This window comes from Trichechus manatus, unplaced genomic scaffold (assembly GCF_000243295.1).
Source record: "Trichechus manatus latirostris isolate Lorelei unplaced genomic scaffold, TriManLat1.0 scaffold00003, whole genome shotgun sequence".
Lineage (NCBI taxonomy): Eukaryota > Metazoa > Chordata > Mammalia > Sirenia > Trichechidae > Trichechus > Trichechus manatus.
This window is the reverse complement of record NW_004443939.1, coordinates 26,882,883-26,902,965: the sequence shown is the minus strand read 5'-3', so window position 1 is coordinate 26,902,965 and position 20,083 is coordinate 26,882,883. Positions and strand designations below refer to the sequence as shown.

The 20,083-nt window shown below is 37.8% G+C and overlaps 1 protein-coding gene across 1 annotated transcript in view; it reads right to left on the bottom strand.

Annotated features, from left to right (window-relative positions):
• Window positions 1-20,083, bottom strand: part of MIGA1 (mitoguardin 1) — a 107,015-nt gene that overhangs the window by 69,390 nt on the left and 17,542 nt on the right. Inside the window, exons 2-6 of the mRNA XM_004369080.3 lie at window positions 14,542-14,719; window positions 11,935-12,071; window positions 8,282-8,408; window positions 4,344-4,480; window positions 3,466-3,589 (exon numbers count right to left, since the gene is read on the bottom strand). Coding sequence (XP_004369137.2) covers window positions 3,466-3,589; window positions 4,344-4,480; window positions 8,282-8,408; window positions 11,935-12,071; window positions 14,542-14,719 — 703 coding nt within the window. The remainder of the gene's footprint in view (window positions 1-3,465; window positions 3,590-4,343; window positions 4,481-8,281; window positions 8,409-11,934; window positions 12,072-14,541; window positions 14,720-20,083) is intronic.

The window sequence follows — 20,083 nt, the reverse complement described above, 5'->3', positions numbered from 1 at the left end:
CAGAGTCAGGAGCTGGCTGAATGGACACAGGAAATCAATGGTGGAAAGGAGTGTGCTGTCATAGTATAGGGAGAGCAACTAGGGTCACATAACAATGTATGTATAAATTTTTGTATGAGAGACTAACTTGAATTGTAAACTTTCACTTAAAGTACAACAATTAAAAAACAAAAACAAAAACTTGGTTTAAATTCACCCCTGAGCCTCTGAAGGCATTTTTTAGGCTCTCTTGATTTATGACTACTACCTAGAAGTTGCTTTTCAATAATATGTATTAAATGTGTGAAAGGAATGTGGATTTTGAGAATGAGGAGAGTTAACTAATTTCTAGCAATTTTGATTAGTATCAAGTAACTTAGATACTCTAGACATGTTATCACGAGGATCAGTCCCCAGAGAAGAACATCATGCTTGGTAAAGAGAGGGTGAGCGAAAAAGAGGAAGACCCTCAATGAGATGAATTGACACAGTGGTTGCAACAATGGGCTCAAGCACAACAACAATTATGAGGAGGGAGCAGGACCAAGCGGTGTTTCATTCTGCTGTACATAGTGTTGCTATGAGTTGGAACCAACTAGATAGCACCTAACAATAACAACAACTTAGATATGACAAAACTACTCCCTTAGTAGAGTCTTGGCCATGGAGTCAGCTCTTTTAATTCAGAAGTTCAAAAATAGAGACCTGCAATAATAGAACAATATCTAAACAATTTCCAAGAAGAAACAAAATATAACAGCTTCATGTCAACTGGAATCTCCAGTGCAAAAGTAGGCTGAAGCACTACTAAGCTGTAGGGGAAAGCTAGCTAGCCTAAGAGCCAGTAACAGCACAGGTTAAGACATGCATAGTGTTATGGATTGAACTGTGTCCTCCCAAAATATGTGTTGTAAATCCTAACTCCTATATCTGTGGTTATAATCCCATTTAGGAATGGGTTTTCTGATATGTTAATGAGACAGGATTAGTGTAGGGTGTGTCTTAAATCAATCCTTTTTGAGATATAAAAGAGATTAAAGAAGCAAGCAAGAGAAGCAGAGATGGGGGAAGACGCATGCCAGGCCACATGAAGATTACCCAGGAGCAGAAGCTCAAAGACACAAGGACTATCCTCCAGAGCTGACAGAGAAAAAGCCTTCCCCGAGCACTGGCACCCTGAATTCAGACTTCTTGTCTCTTAAACTATGAGAAAATAAAAATAAATATATGTTTGTTAAAGCCACCCATTTGTGGTATTTCTCTTATAGCAGCAGTAGATAACTGAGACAGATGGGATCAGCAATTTATTCCAAATCTAAGCTAACCCAATGTATAGACTGATATGAGTCCCAGTCTAGAAACCTATCCATTTAGAGTTCCAAATTAACAGTTTACTCAAAAACAACCTGAAGGCCCCAGAAATTAAGCCATTTCTTCACGAGTTTTCTTGACCAGAAGCAATATGAACCAAAAGCACACCCGCTGGGGTAGCACCTGAGAAGCCTTTATAACCTGACAATCTGAAGGAATCAGAGATGGACCCAACCAATCTCTAAGGAAGGCAGTAGAAAAAAGAAATTTTCAGCATGCCAAACTGAACCAAATCTAAGATGTATATTACCAGACTGTTGAATACAAGAACTACACACCTACATGATCCTCATTATAAGCTGGAAAGAAACTGCAAGTAGCAGATTAAAACAGTGTAGGCAAAGCTTTCACTCTTATGAATAAGAAAAGTCTCAAAGGCTCACTCTCCCTATCCCCTCTTTATATTTACAATTTTTTCCTACTTTTCCCTGTGGCTTTCTTGCCACTTAACCATTTTCCCCTTTTCTAGTTGTGGCATTCCTGTTTTTCATCTGAGCTCTCTTAAAGTTCCTTTCTCTGTTCTTTTTCCTACTTACTATCGTAAATACAAGGAGCCCTGGTGGCACAGTGGTTAAGCGCACAGCTGCTAAATGAAAGGTTGGCGGTTTGAACCCACCAGCCGCTGCGTGGAAGAAAAATGTGGCAGTCTGCTTCCGTAAAGATGTACAGCCTTAGAAACCCTATGGGGCAGTTTTATTCTGTCTATAGGGTCACTATGAGTTGGAATTGACTTGATGGCAACAGGTTTGGTTTTTTTTTTTTTGGTATCATAAATACCACTCTAATAAAAGTTACAAAAGAAACTGTAGAATGAAACAAATAAGGCTTTGACAAATTATGTTTGTTGACATGAATATAGTCAACTTTTTTTCTGGCCTGAAATTTCCTAGGTATGTCATAACTTTATGCTAACAACAGAGGAGTCCTCGGGTAGTGCAGACGATTAACGCACTTGGCTGCTAACCAAAAGGTTAGCGGTTCAAGTCTACCCAGAGGCACTTTGAAAGAAAGGCCTGGTGATCTACTTTCAAAAAATCAGCCATTGAAAACCCTATGGAGCGCACTTCTACTCTGACACACAAAGGGTCACCGTGAGTCAGAGTCAACTCAACCACAACTAGTTAACAGAAAAACAAACTATGAAAAAATGCTCAAGTTTTAATGAATATTTTTTGGTGACAATAATGGTACGAAAAAGCAAAGACCAAACTTAATGGAAAGATGTTATATCATCCTGACTATGATATATTGACAGTAATTCATAATTTTAATACCAACAAAATCTTTTACTCAGATTCAAAATACACAGAGATGTAAACATATCAAAGTGCAGCAACTGTCAGTGCTTTATGTTCAGAAATAAATCTGGAAAAAATTAATACTTCTTAACTATTTTTTTCTTTATTGGAAAGCAACAATTCTCACAATAAAAAGACAAATTATTTTTGACAAAAAAAATATGTAATATATTTTTGCCTTATTTCATTCTTTGGATGCATTTAGAGAAGTCCAGGAAGCCATTTTAATCATTCACTCCTTAAGAAGTCTTTACTTAAAGTTCTTTTCTCTTAAAAACAGGAAACAAAGATAGTGGCATGTAATAATATATGTATTGACTACTTACATCAAAAGCTAACCTGTAATTAAAATGAGGCCTAGGAAGTATAATTTTTTAAAGTAGTTTAAATTCATGTCATAAGCTACATGCATATTTCTAAGGTGGTGCATCTCTGTCCCATTTTAATATTATTGCTATTTTTTTTTCTTCCTTCAATACTTTTCACTGAGATCATTTCATTTAGAATGCATTTTTAAAGTAAACTGATGAACTTTAATATAGCATGTCTTTGGCATGAAAGGACATGTCTTAATAACAAGCATGTCACAATCCTACCTACTATAAATATTTAAATTAATATCTTAAGGGCATGAAGTTCACTTGAAAATTAAAAGTGAAATTTAAAAACCCAATCAATGTGACAATTTTTTTTCTCTTGGATCTTTCCTAAAGTACGTAACCTATTAAGACATAAGACACTTAAGCAAAAAATTCCAAGAAAATCACACATTTTAAATGTATACATTTCATAAAATCCATTTAAATATCCATCTTACCAATATCATTAGCAAGTGAATTAGGATCAGATGCCCCAAGGGTGGCTTCAAATTCCTCCTGAAGACGATATGCTCTTTGCAGCAGAGCTTCAAGTTTATGGATAAACTCAGCACTAATAATATCCTGCAAGGAGAGAAAAAGCACACAGAGCAAATATTAGATTCTGAAGTTAAAATTCTAAACATTTTCCATTTTTAAATGAAAGGGAAAGTGAGGGACATAAAAAACTTGTGTCGGGCAGTGGAAAGAGAATACTGCAGTAGAATTCAGGAAGCCTAGGTTCTATCTGAGTCTTTGGTAAAATCAAAGGATTCAGTTTCTTTATCTGTCAGATTTAAGAGTTCTCAAAGTGTGGTCCCTGAAGCAGCAGCATCAGCATCAGCATCAACTGGAAACTTGTTAGAGATTCAAGATCTTGAGATCCACCCTAGGCCTACTGAACCAGCAACCCTGGGGATGAGACCCTCAACTCTTTGTTTTAACAAGCCCTCCAGGTGATTCTGATGCACACTCAACTTTGAGAAATACTGGCCTAGATGGTTAATAAGGAACCTTCCAGTTTTACCTCTATGTGACTTTTATGAATATAATGGCACTTAATTAAACTCAAAGTGCAGAACAGATTTTTAAAAATTTGTATAGAAATCACATCTGCACATTTCTGTATATCCTAGGAAAGTCAGGAAATTTGATGATAAATTGCAAATTTGGTGTTTAATAGCTAACTGAACAAAAAGAAAACAAAGAAATACATCACATAATCCTAAGGGGGGGAGTTCTATTAAATGCCACAGAAAGCAAGTATACTGAATCAACATCTAAAATAATTTGATTCTTCTAATATTATGAAGATTACTCTAAAATAAATTACCCATACATCTACATTTTCTTCAGCAATGGCATCTCCTGCACCCAGTTTAATGGCACTACAATTTGCTTCATCTTCAGCCTGTCTATTACGAAAAGTTAGTGCTTGTTCCCATCGACGCAATGCCTCTTCAAACAATTCCATACCTAAACATTGAGAACAGAAGAGTTGTGAATGAGCAAAACCAATGCTAAAATAAAATCATTTGGATCTGGAATGTTTTTGTACAGTTGTCACTGGTGGCAAAGTCTGACTGTAATTTTTGTACTAAAGAATAATTTTATACTTAACATCATTTCATAGTAGAATCTTAATTTCCCAATATATTCTGGGCCTACAGTTCTAGTCAGCCAAAAATGAGAGAGAAAACAGCCTATATATATATATTTAATGTAATTCAAATGTATATAGTTCTTGGGATTCTTCAAAACAATGTTATGAATTCATCAGAAATAGAATAAAAATAGCTCATTTTTATAATCAAATGACTATCTTTCAAACTATTCCCCTAAATTAAAAAGAAAACTGATAGTAGAAAAAGCGAAGTAGAAGAAACCAGTTTACCAGAAGCTAGCAGGTTTAGAAGAGGTTCTAAGAAGGAGACAGAACAAAGCTGAGAAGAAAGATAGAGCATAGAAGTCTAGAATAAAGTATTTTGCACCATTTTTCCCCAGACAGTGCCCTAAACTATTATGATGTCAATTTGCTGATTTGGATGGATAAATTGCTGCACCAGAGTTAAGAATCCATAAGACTATTGGAAGAACCATAAGATTACAGTTCGAGTAGGAATTCCATACCCTGCCAATAGAAAGCTTCCATGGGAAAATATGCCTCTTTTTCCCCAAATAAAAAAAAAAACTTACAATAAGTAAGTATACATCTCAAATAAAAACAGAATATTTAAAAACTTCAATTTTTCTAGACATATAAATGAAAAAGATCTATAAAAGCTACTTAAGAATCTAAGTCATTCTCAAGATGTTTTTAAGATATCCCAGTTTTTTTTTAAAAAAAAAAAGATATCTCAGTTAAAGAAGACCTCTTCTCTAAAGTCATGAATATATCAGTTATCTAGAGGACCTATAACCTTAAACAAATAAGATGTTCTTACTCCTTGCAGTTTCTGTAGTTTTGCTCCATTTATCCTAAATTCTAACTTTCAATATTCTAACAGAAGCTGTGAATGTAGGTTTACTAGACATAGATGATCTAGAATCACAGAGAGCTTGATTGTCTGGAGACCTTTGGAAAAGGTGGCAGAGAACTACTCTTACCTCTTTCCCCACAGGCAGGAGTATCTACTGTGATGCCTCTAGAGATGGTAGTCTTTAACAACTCTAGAGTATGGGAATGCATTCAGAGGCTCACAGTCCTTCTGCCAAGTTATCTTCCCCTTTACTTTGAATTGTTCAGGGCCACAGTAAAGTTATTTTTTGTTTGTTCGTTTTTAGTGTACATTTCCATCGAAAGAAATACAGCATTGTTCATCAAACGATTTCATAAAAAAGTGAAAAGACAACCTGTAGATTAAGAGAATTTTGGGAACCATATATCCAATAAGGGTCTAATATCCAAAATACATAAAAAATTCTACAGCTCCTTCGGGGGTAGTGAGTTTACATTAATAGGGGAGAACAACTCAGAAAAGGAGGGTGAGACTGGTTGCACAATTCAGTGAATGGGGTCAGTGTCACTGAATTGTACATGTGAAAACTGTTGAAGTGATGTATGTTTTGCTGGGTATATTCTCAATAACAACAAAAAATAAATTAAAAAAAACTTCTACAACGTAACAAAAAGACAACCCAATTAAAAAACAGGCAAAGAATTTGAAAAGACATTTCACCAAAGAGGATATTCAAATGGGAGCATGCACATGAAAAGATAGGCATCATTAGCACTAGAGATGCAAATCAAAACTACAAGGAGATACCACCTCACTCCTATTAGAATGGCAACGATTAAAAAAAAAACAAAAAAAACAGGTGTTGGCAAGGTTGTGGAGAAACTGGAACTCTCATCCACTGCTGGTAGGAATGTAAACTGGTATCAAACCTGTTGCTGTCAAGTCACTTCCGACTCATAGTGACCCTATAGGACAGAGTAGAACTTCCCCATAGAGTTTCCAAAGCTGTAATCTTTACGGAAGCAGATCACCAGGTTTTTCTCCCTCAGAGCAGCTGGTAGGTTCAAACCACCAACCTTTAAGTTAGCAGCCAAACTCTTAACCATTGCACCACCAAGGCTCCTTATAAACTGATATAGCCGCTGTGAAAAAGTGGCGGTTCCTCAAAAAGTTGCACATAGAACAATATGACCCAGTAATCTCAATCCTTGGCATATACCTAGAAGAAGTGAAGGCAGGAACACTAACAGAAACCTATCCACCATTGTTCATTGCAGCACTTTTCACAATAGCTAAAAGGTGGAGAAAACCCAAATGCCCATCAACAGATGAAGGGATAAACAAAATGTGGTATATATACACAATGGAATACTACTCGGCCATAAAAAGAAATGAAGTCTTGATGTATACCACAACATGGATGAACCTTGAAAACACCATGCAGAGTGAAATCAGTCAGTTGCAAAAGGACAAATATTGCATGATCTCACTTATATGAAATAAGCAAATATACAGAAACCAAAGATTATAAATAGTTACCAGGGTGAGAAGGAGGGAGAAAGGGAAGTTTCAGCTTAGGGGACACTGAGTTTATGTTAATAGTGGTGGAACAATTTGGAAAGGAAAGCAAGAATGGCTGTACAACTTGAATGCAGAAATTGTTCAGATGCCATATGTTCTGTTACATATATTTTCACAATAAAATAAAATAAACAAGAATATAGCTTAAAATAAAATAGAAAAGAATAGGGAAAAACATTTGAATCTTCTGATTCAGCATTAAGTTTATCTGGTTCTTCTCCAGGCCTCCAGTGAGGCTCTCTAGAGATGCTCATGCCAAGAGGAACACTGAGATGGGAAACACAAAACACTTTCTTTCTGTTTAAAATCCTCCCTGGATAGAATTAGAACACAAATGTTAGCTACATTAAACAGGTAAGGTGGATTTCAATAGATTCATTAGATAAGCGGGAACAGATTAGGCCAGGTACGTGTAGTAAATTGAACAACGGACTCCAGTGATATTAGGTCCATGTAAATGTTACCTGATAAGGAAAAAGGGTCTTTGCAGATGTGATTAAATTAAGGACCTTAACATGGGGAGAGTATCTTGGATTATCCAAACCTAAATAAAACCCTTGCTGTCAAGTGGATTCCAACTCATAGTGACCCTATGGGACAAAGCAGAACTTGCCCCATAGGGTTTCCAAGACTGTAAATCTTTACGGAAGCAGGCTGCCACATCTTTCCCCCATAGAGTGGCTGGTGGGTTCAAACAGCTGACCTTTTGGTTAGCAGCCTAGCACTTAACCACTGTGCCACCAGAGCACTCTTTGGATTATTCAGTGGGCCCTAAACCCAATAACAAATGTCTTTATAAGAGCAAAGAGAGACTTCATATACACAGAGGAGATGATATGATCATGAAGGCAGAGAGTGGAGTGATGTGGCCACAAGCCAAGAAATGCTCACAGCCACCAGAAGTTGGAAGAGGCAAAGAACAGATTCTCCCTTAGAGCCTCCAGAGGGAGTGTGGCCCTGCTGACACCTTGACTTTGGCCCAGTGATACTGATTTTAGACTTCCGGCCTCTACAGCTGTGGAAGAATACATTTCTGTTGTTGAAGGCCCTAAATTTATGGTAATTTGTTACAGCAGCCTCAGGAAACTAATAGCATGGGTTATGTTATACAAACGGAATTTCACAGATAAAAGAACATTTTAAAATTATAGCTGCTTCCATTAGAACAATACATTATTTTTTAGTTTCAAATTAAATGTGAGCATAATATGTTACAACTCTGACATGTTATTCCTACCCATCAAATATAAGTTCTCAGGAGTGGTCACAGGAATATTAACAAGTTTAATATCATCTTCGTCTGCTTTGTCCCAGGAATTAGAGTTGCCACAAGCACAGCTATGACATGAATTGACACTCTGGACCTAAAATTAAGATCAATAAAAAGTTACTTCAAAATCTCTCTTGTGATAGCATTTTGTGATCTTTTCTATTTACAAATTATTTATAGAAATCCTATTCCTGGTAAAACAATCCATGTGATTTCCATCTGAATAATTCTGGTTTTAAATTCTTATTATATTCAAACTTAGGAGTCCTATGAATCTAAATATGCTGAGCTCAAAAGTATACAAGAAGAACAATATTCTGAACATAAATCAATTATTTCCATAAAAAATCAAGCAGTTATTTTTATATTGCTTACTATTTTATTAAGTATTTGCTTACAAATTTTATCTACACCTACTTTGATTTGAGCTAGCTAATTTTCCTTTTAGAGTTTTTTACAATGCTGACTCTCTGTTAAATGATAACTAAAATTGAAAAGCCTCCTCTATCATATTTGTACATATTCTTCTCTACCAGGGTCCACGAGCCAATCATTTCAATCATCTCTATGCAGATGTCTCCCAAATCTCTACCTCCAGTTCTGTCCTCTTTGGAGAAATCTAAGCTCACATTTTCATCTGCCTATTTGGAGCTCTGGTGGCACAGTGGTTAAAGCATTCAACTGCTAACTGTAAGGTCGACAGTTTTAATCCACCAGCTGCTCCTTGCAAGCCCTATGGGGCAGTTCTGCTCTGTCCTATAGGGTCATTTTAAGTCATAATCAATTCGACAGCAACGGGTTTGGTTTTTTGGTTTCTTAGGTGACTGTACTTTGCTCCTCTGCTGGCATCGCAAACTGATTATTATCAACAAAGGAGTTCAGGATGAACCCCCAAAGCTACTGCCCTGAGACTTAAACCAAAAAATGTCCTCTGAAGTCTTCTTGAAACCAAACAATAGTTTAGCTTAACTAGTAAAAAATGTCTGCTTTGAGCATCATGCTCTTTTAAGAACTATCTATATGGGATCAAAGTGACAACAGCAACTTGAAAGGTTAAACAGGAACCTTAGGGGGCAGTGAGTTTATATTAATAGGGGAGGAACTATTCAGAAAAGGAGGGTGAGAATAGTTGCACAACTTGAAGAATACAATCTGTGTCTCTCAATTGTACATGTAGAAACTGTTGAATTGATGTGTGTTTTGCTGTGTATATGCTCAACAAGAAGAAAATTAAAAAAAAAAGGAGCTCACATCTTCTCACAACAAAAACTTCCTCCTCCCAAGTTCACCAGTAGTGCCTCCATCCCCATAATTTCTCAAACTAGAAAATAGGAAGTCATCTTTGACTTCTTTTCCCACATGTTTCATATCCAGTTACCAAGTTTTGTGGAACCTGCTCCCTCCTTTCCACTCCTGCTGTCATGACCCTAACTGAGGCACTCCTTATCTAATCTCTAAACCACTCAGCGAATTCCCAACTGCTGGATGAAGAAGCTTTTGACCTCTTTCATCCCCAGTCCATCTTGCAATAGGCTGACTGATTTATCTTTCTAAAACACAACTCTAATCATGTTACTCCTCTGCTCAAAAGATTTCAAAAGCTCCTCACAGTCCAGAATAAAGCTAAAAATCTTTCAACTGGCATTCATGATCTTCCATGATTTGATTCTTGTTTGACTTATTTCTTGAATCTTTCATCCCACTTCACTTTCTCATTCATCAAATATGCTACAGTGAAACCTGTATTCACTGTACACTATGCCTTTTCATCTCTAGGACATCACTAGTGCTCCTCCCTCTGCCAGGAATGCTTCCAAAATTGAAGTGAAGGTAGCTTTGTTTGTAAAATCGAGGCAGAATTGTGGGTTCACAACCTTGGCAGAGAAGAGGAATGATAAGGTCAGCTAAGGCAAGTACAGTCAAGTAATTCTAAAGACTTCTTACCCACACTATTATCATGAAACTCTTTTTCTCTACCTCTTGTTATCGTTGGGTGCTGTTGAGTCAATTCTGACTCATAGTGACTCCATATGACAGAGTAGAACTGCCCTATAGGGTTTTCTTGGCTGTAATCTTTACGGAAGCAGATGCCAGGTCTTTCTCTCACAGAGCAGCTGGGTGGGTTCGAACTGCCAACCATTCAGTTAACAGCCAAGAGCTTAATCACTGTACCACCAGGGCACCTTTCTCTACCTCTACTCAAAAAATAGCTTCAACTTCCAGTAGAGAAAATTCAGAGGAAGTCTGAGTTACAAAATGGGCTATATTTCATTCTGCTCAGTTTCACAGAAGGTTGGAAAGTCTGCAGGTCTTTGACTAGATGTTACTACAGAGAATGGGTTCTTTTTAAACTTAGTATATTTTTAGGCAATAAAGAATGAGGCAGCTATATATTCCAATGAAATACAGAAGCAAGGTAAAGAATAGAATATGGCGTTCTACAAATAGTGTTTTAAAAAAGGATATACATACTGATATAGGCAGACACTCTCTGGAAGTATATAAAAGAAACTGGCAATGGTGTTTTATCTCCGAGGAGGGGAACTGAGTGGATCAGGAACATAATTTTCACTGTACATTCTTTTGCCTCTTCTGAATTTAGTAGCAAGTGTATATCCTACCTATTTTTTAATTTTTAAACTATGTTATATTTAAACAAATACTAACTTCATTCTTCACTTGTCAGTCAATATTATATTAATGCTCCAAAGAAAAAGAGTGGTCTCCTACTTGTCACTCAATACTATATTAATGGTCCAAAAATGGAGGTCAGGAACCCCACGCTGTCCTCTGCAAGCCAAATACTTTTACCTAAGCAGGCCCATCAAGTGATTTTTGGGACCTAGCACAAAGTCTGGCTGTAGCTTCCAGCTTTTCAAAGAACATCTAGTTTTTGTTTTTGTTTTTTAAGAATATCTAGTTTTGAAGCAACACTTCCACATCAACACCATTCTCACAGGACCCCATGGGACCACATCACTTATGCAAAGAAACCTGGAACCAAACTGGCTGAATAGTTAGCAAAAGAATAATTTTACTTGTCTGAACAAAGCAGGACCAACCAAATGATTTTTTTTTTTTTTTTAATTTAGAAGAAGGTTTAGAGAGCAAATTAGTTTCTCATTATACAGTTAATACACATTGTTTTGTGACATTGGTTGCCCACTCCATGAGATGTCAACACTCTCCCCTTCTCAATCTTGGGTTCCCCATTACCAGCTTTCCTGTCCCCTCTTGCCTTCTAGTTCTTGCCCCTGGGCTGGTGTGCCCATTTAGTCTTATCTTGTTTTACGAGCCTGTCTAATCTTTGGCTGAAGGGTGAACCTCAGGAATACTGAGTTTAAAGGGTGTCCGGTGCCATACTCTCGGGGTTTCTCCATTCTCTGACAGATCAGTAAGTCTGGTCTTTTTTTGTGAGTTAGAATTTTGTTCTAAATTGCTCTCCAGCTCTGTTCGGGATCTTCTATTGTGATTTCTGTCAGAGCAGTTGATGGTGGTAACATATGATTTCTTAATGTTCTTTCCATGCTAAAAGCCATGATCCTATGCCATTTAAGCCAGTAGATAACAATAGCTATATAAACAAACTTATAAGAAAAAAAAAAGTTTGTTTTACTTACAGAGGCCAAACTTTGTGCAGAACCTGAGTATTTACTGAAAAGTCCTCCATTAGCATAGTTACAAGACTGAGATCCTTTGTCTTTGGCAGAACTCAAAGACAATGTCAAATTCTGTCTACTGCTGGAACAACTTGACCCTATCAAACCAAACACATATTAAAGGTATCAGTTATTGCAATGATAAATTTCAAAGTTTATATTAATTCAAAAAGCTTCTGATTTTAAAACACACGTCACAGAATTGTGTAAATTACTAAATGTATACCATTATTAAAAACTATACCTCTGCATAATGATTTTTTTTATTGTGCTTTAAGTGAAAGTTTACAATTCAAGTTAGTCTCTTGTACAAAAATTTATACATACATTGTTATGTGACCCTAGTGGCTCTCCCTATACTGTGACATCACACTCCTCCTTTCCACCCTGGATTTCCTGTGTCCATTCAACAAGTTCCTGACCCTCTCTGCCTTCTCATCTCACCTCCGGACAGGAGCTGCCCATTTAGTCTCATGTATCTACTTGAGCTAAGAAGCACAGTCATCACGAGTATCATTTTATGTCCCATAGTTCAGTTTAATCTTTGTCTGAAGAGTTGGCCTTGGGAATGGTTTCAGTTCTGGGCTAACAGAGAGTACGGGGGCCATATCTTCTGGGGTCCCTCCAGTCTCAGTCAAACCATTAAGTCTGGTCTTTTTACTAGAATGAGTTCTGCACCCTACTTTTCTCCTGCTCCATCAATGACTCTCTGTTGTGTTCCTTGTCGAGTTGCATAATGTCTTTAACACTGCAAAAATTCGCTTCTGAGGACTAGATGGTGCCCAGCTACCATCAGTGACTGCCCTGACAGGGAACACAACAGAGAGTCCCTGACAAAGCAGGAGAAAAGTGGGGTACAGAACTCAAATTCATGTAAAAAGACCGACTTAATGGTCTGATTGAGACTAGAGGAACTCTCGAAGACATGGCCCCCGGACTCTCTGTTAACCCAGAACTAAAACCATTCTGGAAGCCAACTCTTCAGACAAAGATTAGACTGGACTATAAAACATAAAATAATACTCGTGAAGAGTGTGCTTCTTAGTTCAAGTAGATATACAACACTAAATGGGCAGCTCCTGTCCAGAGGCGGGATGAGAAGGCAGAAAGGGACAGCAGCTGGTTGAACAGACACAGGAAACCCGAGGTGGAAAGGGGGAGTGTATTGTCACATTATAGGGATTGCAACTAGTGTCACATAACAATATGTGTATAAAGTTTTGTATGAGAAATTAACTGGAGCTGTAAACTTTCACCTAAAGCACAAAATAAAAACAATTGCTTCTGAAATGAAGAGCAAAATATTCACATCATTAGGGCAATATTTCAATGGTCTGTTGTAATCAGTACAAAAATACTGACACCTATGAACCTTCAAATTATAAATTTAACAAAATATAAGCAAATCTTTCCTAAATTACATTTAAACCTCATCCATATTGCATTATATTACAATCAGTTTTTTGTGTTGAACATTTTATTGTGGTTTGGGTACAATTTGTTTTTTATATTTCTCTCTCCCATACCCATTGATCCATTCTTCTAGGGTAGATGTCATATCATGATTTAGTGTATCTTAATACATTAAGATACTTTTGGATTCAAATCTACTTACAAGTTATACAACCCTAGGACGTCACTTAATTTTTCTGTATCTCAGTTTCTCCTATCTACAAAACAAGGATGATAATATAGGATTATAGTCCTAATTCAGAGGATTGCTATAAAGGTTAAATAAAGCATCGAATATACAGCACTAAGCACTGCACCTGACAACTAATAAAACCTCAGTAAGTGAGAGCCATTGTTATTGCAATGTTTAATGTACCTGGTACAAAAGTCACTAAATATTTGCTGAACAAGGAATCATAAAACTATATGATACATTAAATAATAAAAACAAAAAAATCTAGCATGCTCAAGAAATAATTTTTATTGATATAACCTGGCAATATATGCCATATCCCTAACAAAAATTACAGACCCTTTAAAGGCCAGAAATTAGACTTATAGAGCTTTATATACTAAGGAAATAATCAGACAAATACCTACAAAGGTATATACAAAGCAAGAAAACACAAACATCCTAAAGGGAACAATAGGGGACTGTCCAAATAAGTTATTGTACATTTGTATAAATTTAAAACTAGGTACCCATTAAAAATGATAGCATAGAGATATATTAATTAACCTGGAAAGACATTCTTATATACTGTTAAATATTTTAAAAGTAGATAACAAAAGGTATGATCACAATTTTACTTAAAATATATAAATCATTTACTTGTATATAATCTAAATTTGTCCTAATATGATAACTTAAATGCAAGTATAAATGAATAGATATATGGCAAATTATTATAGTAGTTATTTTTGAGTAGCAGAATTTTAAGTGATTTTAATTTTTTGTTTGCTTACCTGTATCTTTCTAAAATGAATATCTAATATTTATGAGTTAAGTAATAAGGAAGAAATTTTTAGAGACTAAAACACTGAAATCATTGCACTCTAGTTATGATTTACACATAAAATTTTCTTTGTAGACTTAATTCAGCTATTTCCACATACCTTTGTCTGATGCTGCTCTTTTAGTGTATTCAAGTATGAGGTGCTCTGGTTGCCAAGGTAATGTTTTTCCTTTCTTCTTTCCACGTCTTCTTTTAAAGTGATGGGCCAGAAAAATTACAGATACAGCACTCAATGCAGTTACCACGAACAATTTTTTAATCCCTGGTGAAAATTTGATCTGGAAAAGATACAGTTAGATTGAAAAAAAATTCTTTTATTTGTTAACTTAAAATAAGAACTTGGGCACAAAACATACTCTTGTTAAGTGCCATCGACTCAGTTCCGACTCATAGCGACCCTATGCACAACAGAACAAAACACTGCCTGGTCCTGCGCCATCCTCACAATTGTTGCTGTGCTTCAGCTCATTGTTGTAGCCATTGTGTCAATCCATCTGGCTGAGGGTCTTCCTCTTTTTCACTGACCTTCTACATTACCAAGCATGATGTCCTTCTCCAGGGACAGATCCCTCCTGATAACATGTCCAAAGTATGTGAGACATAGTCTCGCCATCCTTGCTTCTGAGGAGCATTCTGGCTGTATTTCTTCCAAGACAGATTGGTTCGTTCTTTTTGGCAGTCCATGGTATGTTCAATATCCTTTGTCAACACCATAATTCAAAGGCGTCAATTCTTCTTCGGTCTTCCTTATTCATCATTCACCTTTCGCATGCACATGTGGTGACTGAAAACACCATAGCTTGGGTCAGACACACCTTATAATCCTCAAGGTGACATCTTTGCTTTTCAACACTTTAAAGAGGTTTTTGCAGCAGATTTGCCCAATGCAATGCATCTTTTGATTTCTTGACTGCTGCTTCCAGGGGTGTTGATTGTGGATCCAAGTAAAATGAAATCCTTGACAACTTCAATCTTTTCTCTGTTTATCATGACGTTGCTTATTGGTCCAGTTGTGACGATTTTTGTTTTATTTATGTTGAGGTGTAATCCATACTGAAGGCTGTGGTCTTTGATCTTCATCAGTAAGTGCTTCAAGTCCTCTTCACTTTCCAGCAAGCAAGGTTGTGTCATCTGTATAACACAGGTTGTTAATCAGTCTTCCTGCAATCCTGATGCCCCGTTCTTCTTCATATAGTCCAGCTTCTCAAATTAACTTGCTCAGCATACAGATTGAATAGGTATGTGAAAGAATACAACCCTAACTCACACCTTTCCTAACTTTAAACCACGCAGTATCCCCTTGTTCTGTTCAAACGACTGCCTTTTGACCCATGAACAGATTCCTCATGAGCACAATTAAGTGTTCCAGAATTCCCATTCTCTGCAATGTTATCCATAATTTCTTATGATCCACACAGTTGAATGCCTTAGCATAGTCAATAAAACACAGGTAAACATCTTTCTGGTATCCTCTGCTTTCGGCCAGGATCCATCTGACATCAGCAATGATATCCCTCGTTCCACGTCCTCTTCTAAATTCACCTTGAATTTCTGGCAGTTCCCCATTGACATACTGCTGCAGCTGCTTCTGAATGATCTTCAGCAAAATTTTACTTGCATACAATATTAATGACATTTTTCAATAATTTCCGCATCTGCCTGGATCACCTTTCTTGGGAATAGGCATAAATATGAATCTCTTCCACTTGGTTAGTCATGTAGCTGTCTTCCAAATTTCTTGGCATAGACAAATGAGCACTTCTAGTGCTGCATCCATTTGTTGAAACACCTCAGTTGGTATTCCATCAATTCCCAGAGCCTTGTTTTTTGCCAATGCCTTCAGTGTGGCTTGGACTTCTTCCTTTGGTACCATCGCTTCCTGATCATATGTTACTTCCTCAATTGGCTGAACGTCGACCAATTCTTTTTGCTACAGTGACTCTGTGTATTCCTTCCATCTTCTTTTGATGCTTCCTGAGTCATTTAATATTTTCCCCGTATACTCCTTCAGTATTGCAACTCAAGGCTTGAATTTTTTCTTCAGTTTTTTCACCTTGAGAAATGCTGAGGTGTTCTTCCCTTTTGCTTTTCTGTCTCCAGGTCTTTGCACATGTAACCATAATACTTTGCCTTCTTGAGCTGCCCTTTAAAATCTTCTGTTCAGCTCTTTTACTTCATCATTTTTTTCCTTTTGCTTTAGCTACTCAACGTTCAAGAGCAAGTTTTAGAGTCTCTTCTGACATCCATTTAGGTCTTTTCTTTCTCTCCTGTCTTTTTAATGACCTCTTGCTTTCTTTATGTATGATGTCCTTGACGTCATTCCACAACTTGTCTGTTCTTCGGTCATTAGTGTTCAACATGTCAAATCTGTTCTTGAGGTAGTCTCTGGTGGGATATACTCAAGGTCATACTTTGGCCTTTGTGGACTTGTTCTAATTTTCTTCAGTTTCAACTTGAACTTGCACATAAGCCATTGATGGTATGATCTGCAGATGGTCCCTGGCCTTGTTCGGACTGATGATATTGTGCTTTTCCATCATCTCTTTCCACAAATGTAGTCGATTTGATTCCTGTGTATTCCATCTAGCAAGGTCCATGTGTATAGTTGCCATTTATGTTGGTGAAAAAAGGTATTTGCAATGAATAAGTCATTGATCTTGCAAAATTCAATCATGAGATCTCCGGCATTGTTTCTGTCACCAAGGCCATATTTTCCAACTACCAGTGCTTCTTTATTTCCAACTTTCACATTTCAATCACCAGTAGTTATCAGTGCATCCTGATTGCATGTTCGATCAATTTCAGACTACAGAAGGTGATAAAAATCTTCACTTTCTTCATCTTTGGCCTTAGTGGTCGATGCGTAAATTTGAATAATAGTCATATTAACTGGTCTTCCTTGTAGGTGTATGCATATTATCCTATCACTAACAGCGTTGTACTTCAGGATAGATCTTGAAATGTTCTTTTCGACCATCAATGCAACGCCATTCCTCTTCAAGTTGTTATTCCCAGCATAGCAGACCATATGACTGTCCAATTCAAAATGACCAATACCAGTCCATTTCAGCTTACTAACGCCTAGGATATCGATCTTTATACGTTTCATTCCATTTTTCACAATTTCCAACTTTCCTAAATTTGTACTTCGTATGTTCCATGTTCTGATTATTAACGGATGTTTGCAGCTGTTTCTTCTCATTTTGAATCTTGCCACATCACAAATCAGAGTCCTAAAAGCTTGATTCTATTCACGTCATTAAGTTCAACTCTACTTTGAGGAGGCAGCTCTTCCTCAATTGTATTTTGTGTGCCTTGAGGCAATCAAAACCTGAGGAGTTCTTGTTCTGGTATTATATCAGTGTTCCGCTGCTATTCATAAGGTTTTCACTGGCTGATTCTTTTCAGAAGTAGTCCGCATGGTCCTTCTTCCTAGTATGTCTGAGTCTGGAGCTCAGCTGAAACCTGTCTGCCATGGGTGACCCTGCTGGTATTTGAATACCAGTGGCATACCTTCCAGCATCACAGCAACACACAAGCCCCCACAGTATGACAAACTGACAGACGTGTGGGGGAATCTTATTCTTAAGCTAATCTATTTCTAAATACTACCAAGAGAAAATAATTTTACTTCCAATGACACCTAGCCCAATTTGATTGTTAACAATAAATTAAAAATGTACCAATTCACTATCTACTGCTCTGAAGTGTTCAGGTAAATAATATTACCCAAAAAGTCACAAAATAACTTAATCCCAGTAATACTATTTGAGCAACTAATGATATAATTCATGCAAATTTATCTTCTGGCTGAATCATAGCAAGATTTTTGAATACAGGAATGAATAAATCAAACTTTTACATTAAACAAAGTTTTTTTAAACTATCTGGAAATTTGGGCAAATAGAAGTTAACTCAGGAGGTGGGGCCAAGTTGGCGGACTAGTCAGATACTTCCGGTGAACCCTCTTACACAAAGACCCGAAAAAACAAGTGAATTGATTATATATGCCAATCTGGGAGCCCTGAACATCAAAGGCAGAGTTGAGAAACTGGACTGAATGGCAGGGGGAGGAAGAGACGGTTTGGAAGCAGCGAGGAGTTGCCAGACCTGACCCGGCGACAGCCTGAGCCCTTCAAGCCTGAGCAGCTTGGGGGAGAGCAGTGAGGCAGGCAAGCAGCGGTGCTTGGGAGGTGCGTTTTCCACACCGGCAGAGACCCAGCGCCAGAGACTCTACACGGCCATCCAGAACAAGTGAGAAACAGCCCTGGATCGGCAAAAGATAAGTAATTGCGTACGGCCTACCGGGCAGATCAAAACCACCTCCCTTAGGGAAAAACCTCTCTCCCATTTAGTACCCCACTCCCTGCTCTGCACTGGGTCCCAGACCAGCTTCAGCAATTGCCAAGTCCCCTGGGCCAGAAGTAGGATCCGTCACATGCCCGGAGCCATTCTCCCTGCCATGGAGAGTGAACAAATTAACAAACACAGGAAAAAACATACTGCTGGCTCCCCTAAGCTGGGAACCCAGGGTAGGCACAGCTCCTTTGCCTAGGTACAGACATAAGGAATCCACGGACTCTGAGTGCCTTTCCCCCTACATAGACTTGTGTGGGCCCATTTCAACAGCATAGGCCTTCGTTACCGCAGTACAACAGGGTATATACCGGAAGTCTAACTTCAACTGTTTCAGCTGTGAAGTGGCAGGTTCTTGACATCTGATGCTGCTCTGCCCATTAAACAGGATCTTCACCTACCCAAATCAGGGGTCTGAGGACTAGTGGCTCCACCCATGCCACCTAGGCACCTGTGATAGGGGCCCATGAATAAGAGGTGCCTCCCAGTCCTTCGAGACAACACCATTAGGTGCTCACAGTCCGGCTACAAAACCACCCACCCAAGCACTCTAGGGAACAGGGACATGCCCTCGTCCTGGATACTCGGGGGCAGCTGTCAGCCCCCTGCCTTGCTCAGTGTGTGTCCCCCTGCTGCAGCCAGATGCCTGTGCCTACACTCGTGCCTGTCTAGGACTGTAAGTGAGAGCCTACACCACACACTTGGTGGCTATCTACCTGGCCAAGTGAGCTGAATCCATACAGGAGGTGTGGGTGGACGCCTGAGCTCACATACATAGTAACAGATCTTACTACCTGGTGACAGGACATTAGAGCTTCAAAGATGCCAATAATCAAACTAGCTCATACAAGCAGCCTATTTGGGCATACAAAACAAAAGAAGCTAGGACACAATAAGCAAACATAAAATAAATGAATATAATAACTTATTGATGGCTCGGAGACAACAGTCAATATCAAATCACATAAAGAGGCAATCCCTGATGGCTTCAGCAAACTTCCAAAATAAAGAATCAAGAAATTTTCCAGAGGAGGAAAACTTCTTGGAATTATGAGAGGCAGAATACAGAAGATTAATATACAGAACTCTTCAAGAAATTACAAAGGAAATTAAGCAAAATGCAGAACACGCAATAGAGGAAATTAAAGAGATTAGAGAAGAGCATAATGACAAATCTAACAGGCTGCAAGCATCCATAGAGAGACAGCAATCAGAAATCCAGAAGATTAACAATAAAATTTCAGATTTAGAAAACTCAGTGGAAAGTCATAGGAGCAGAACTGAGG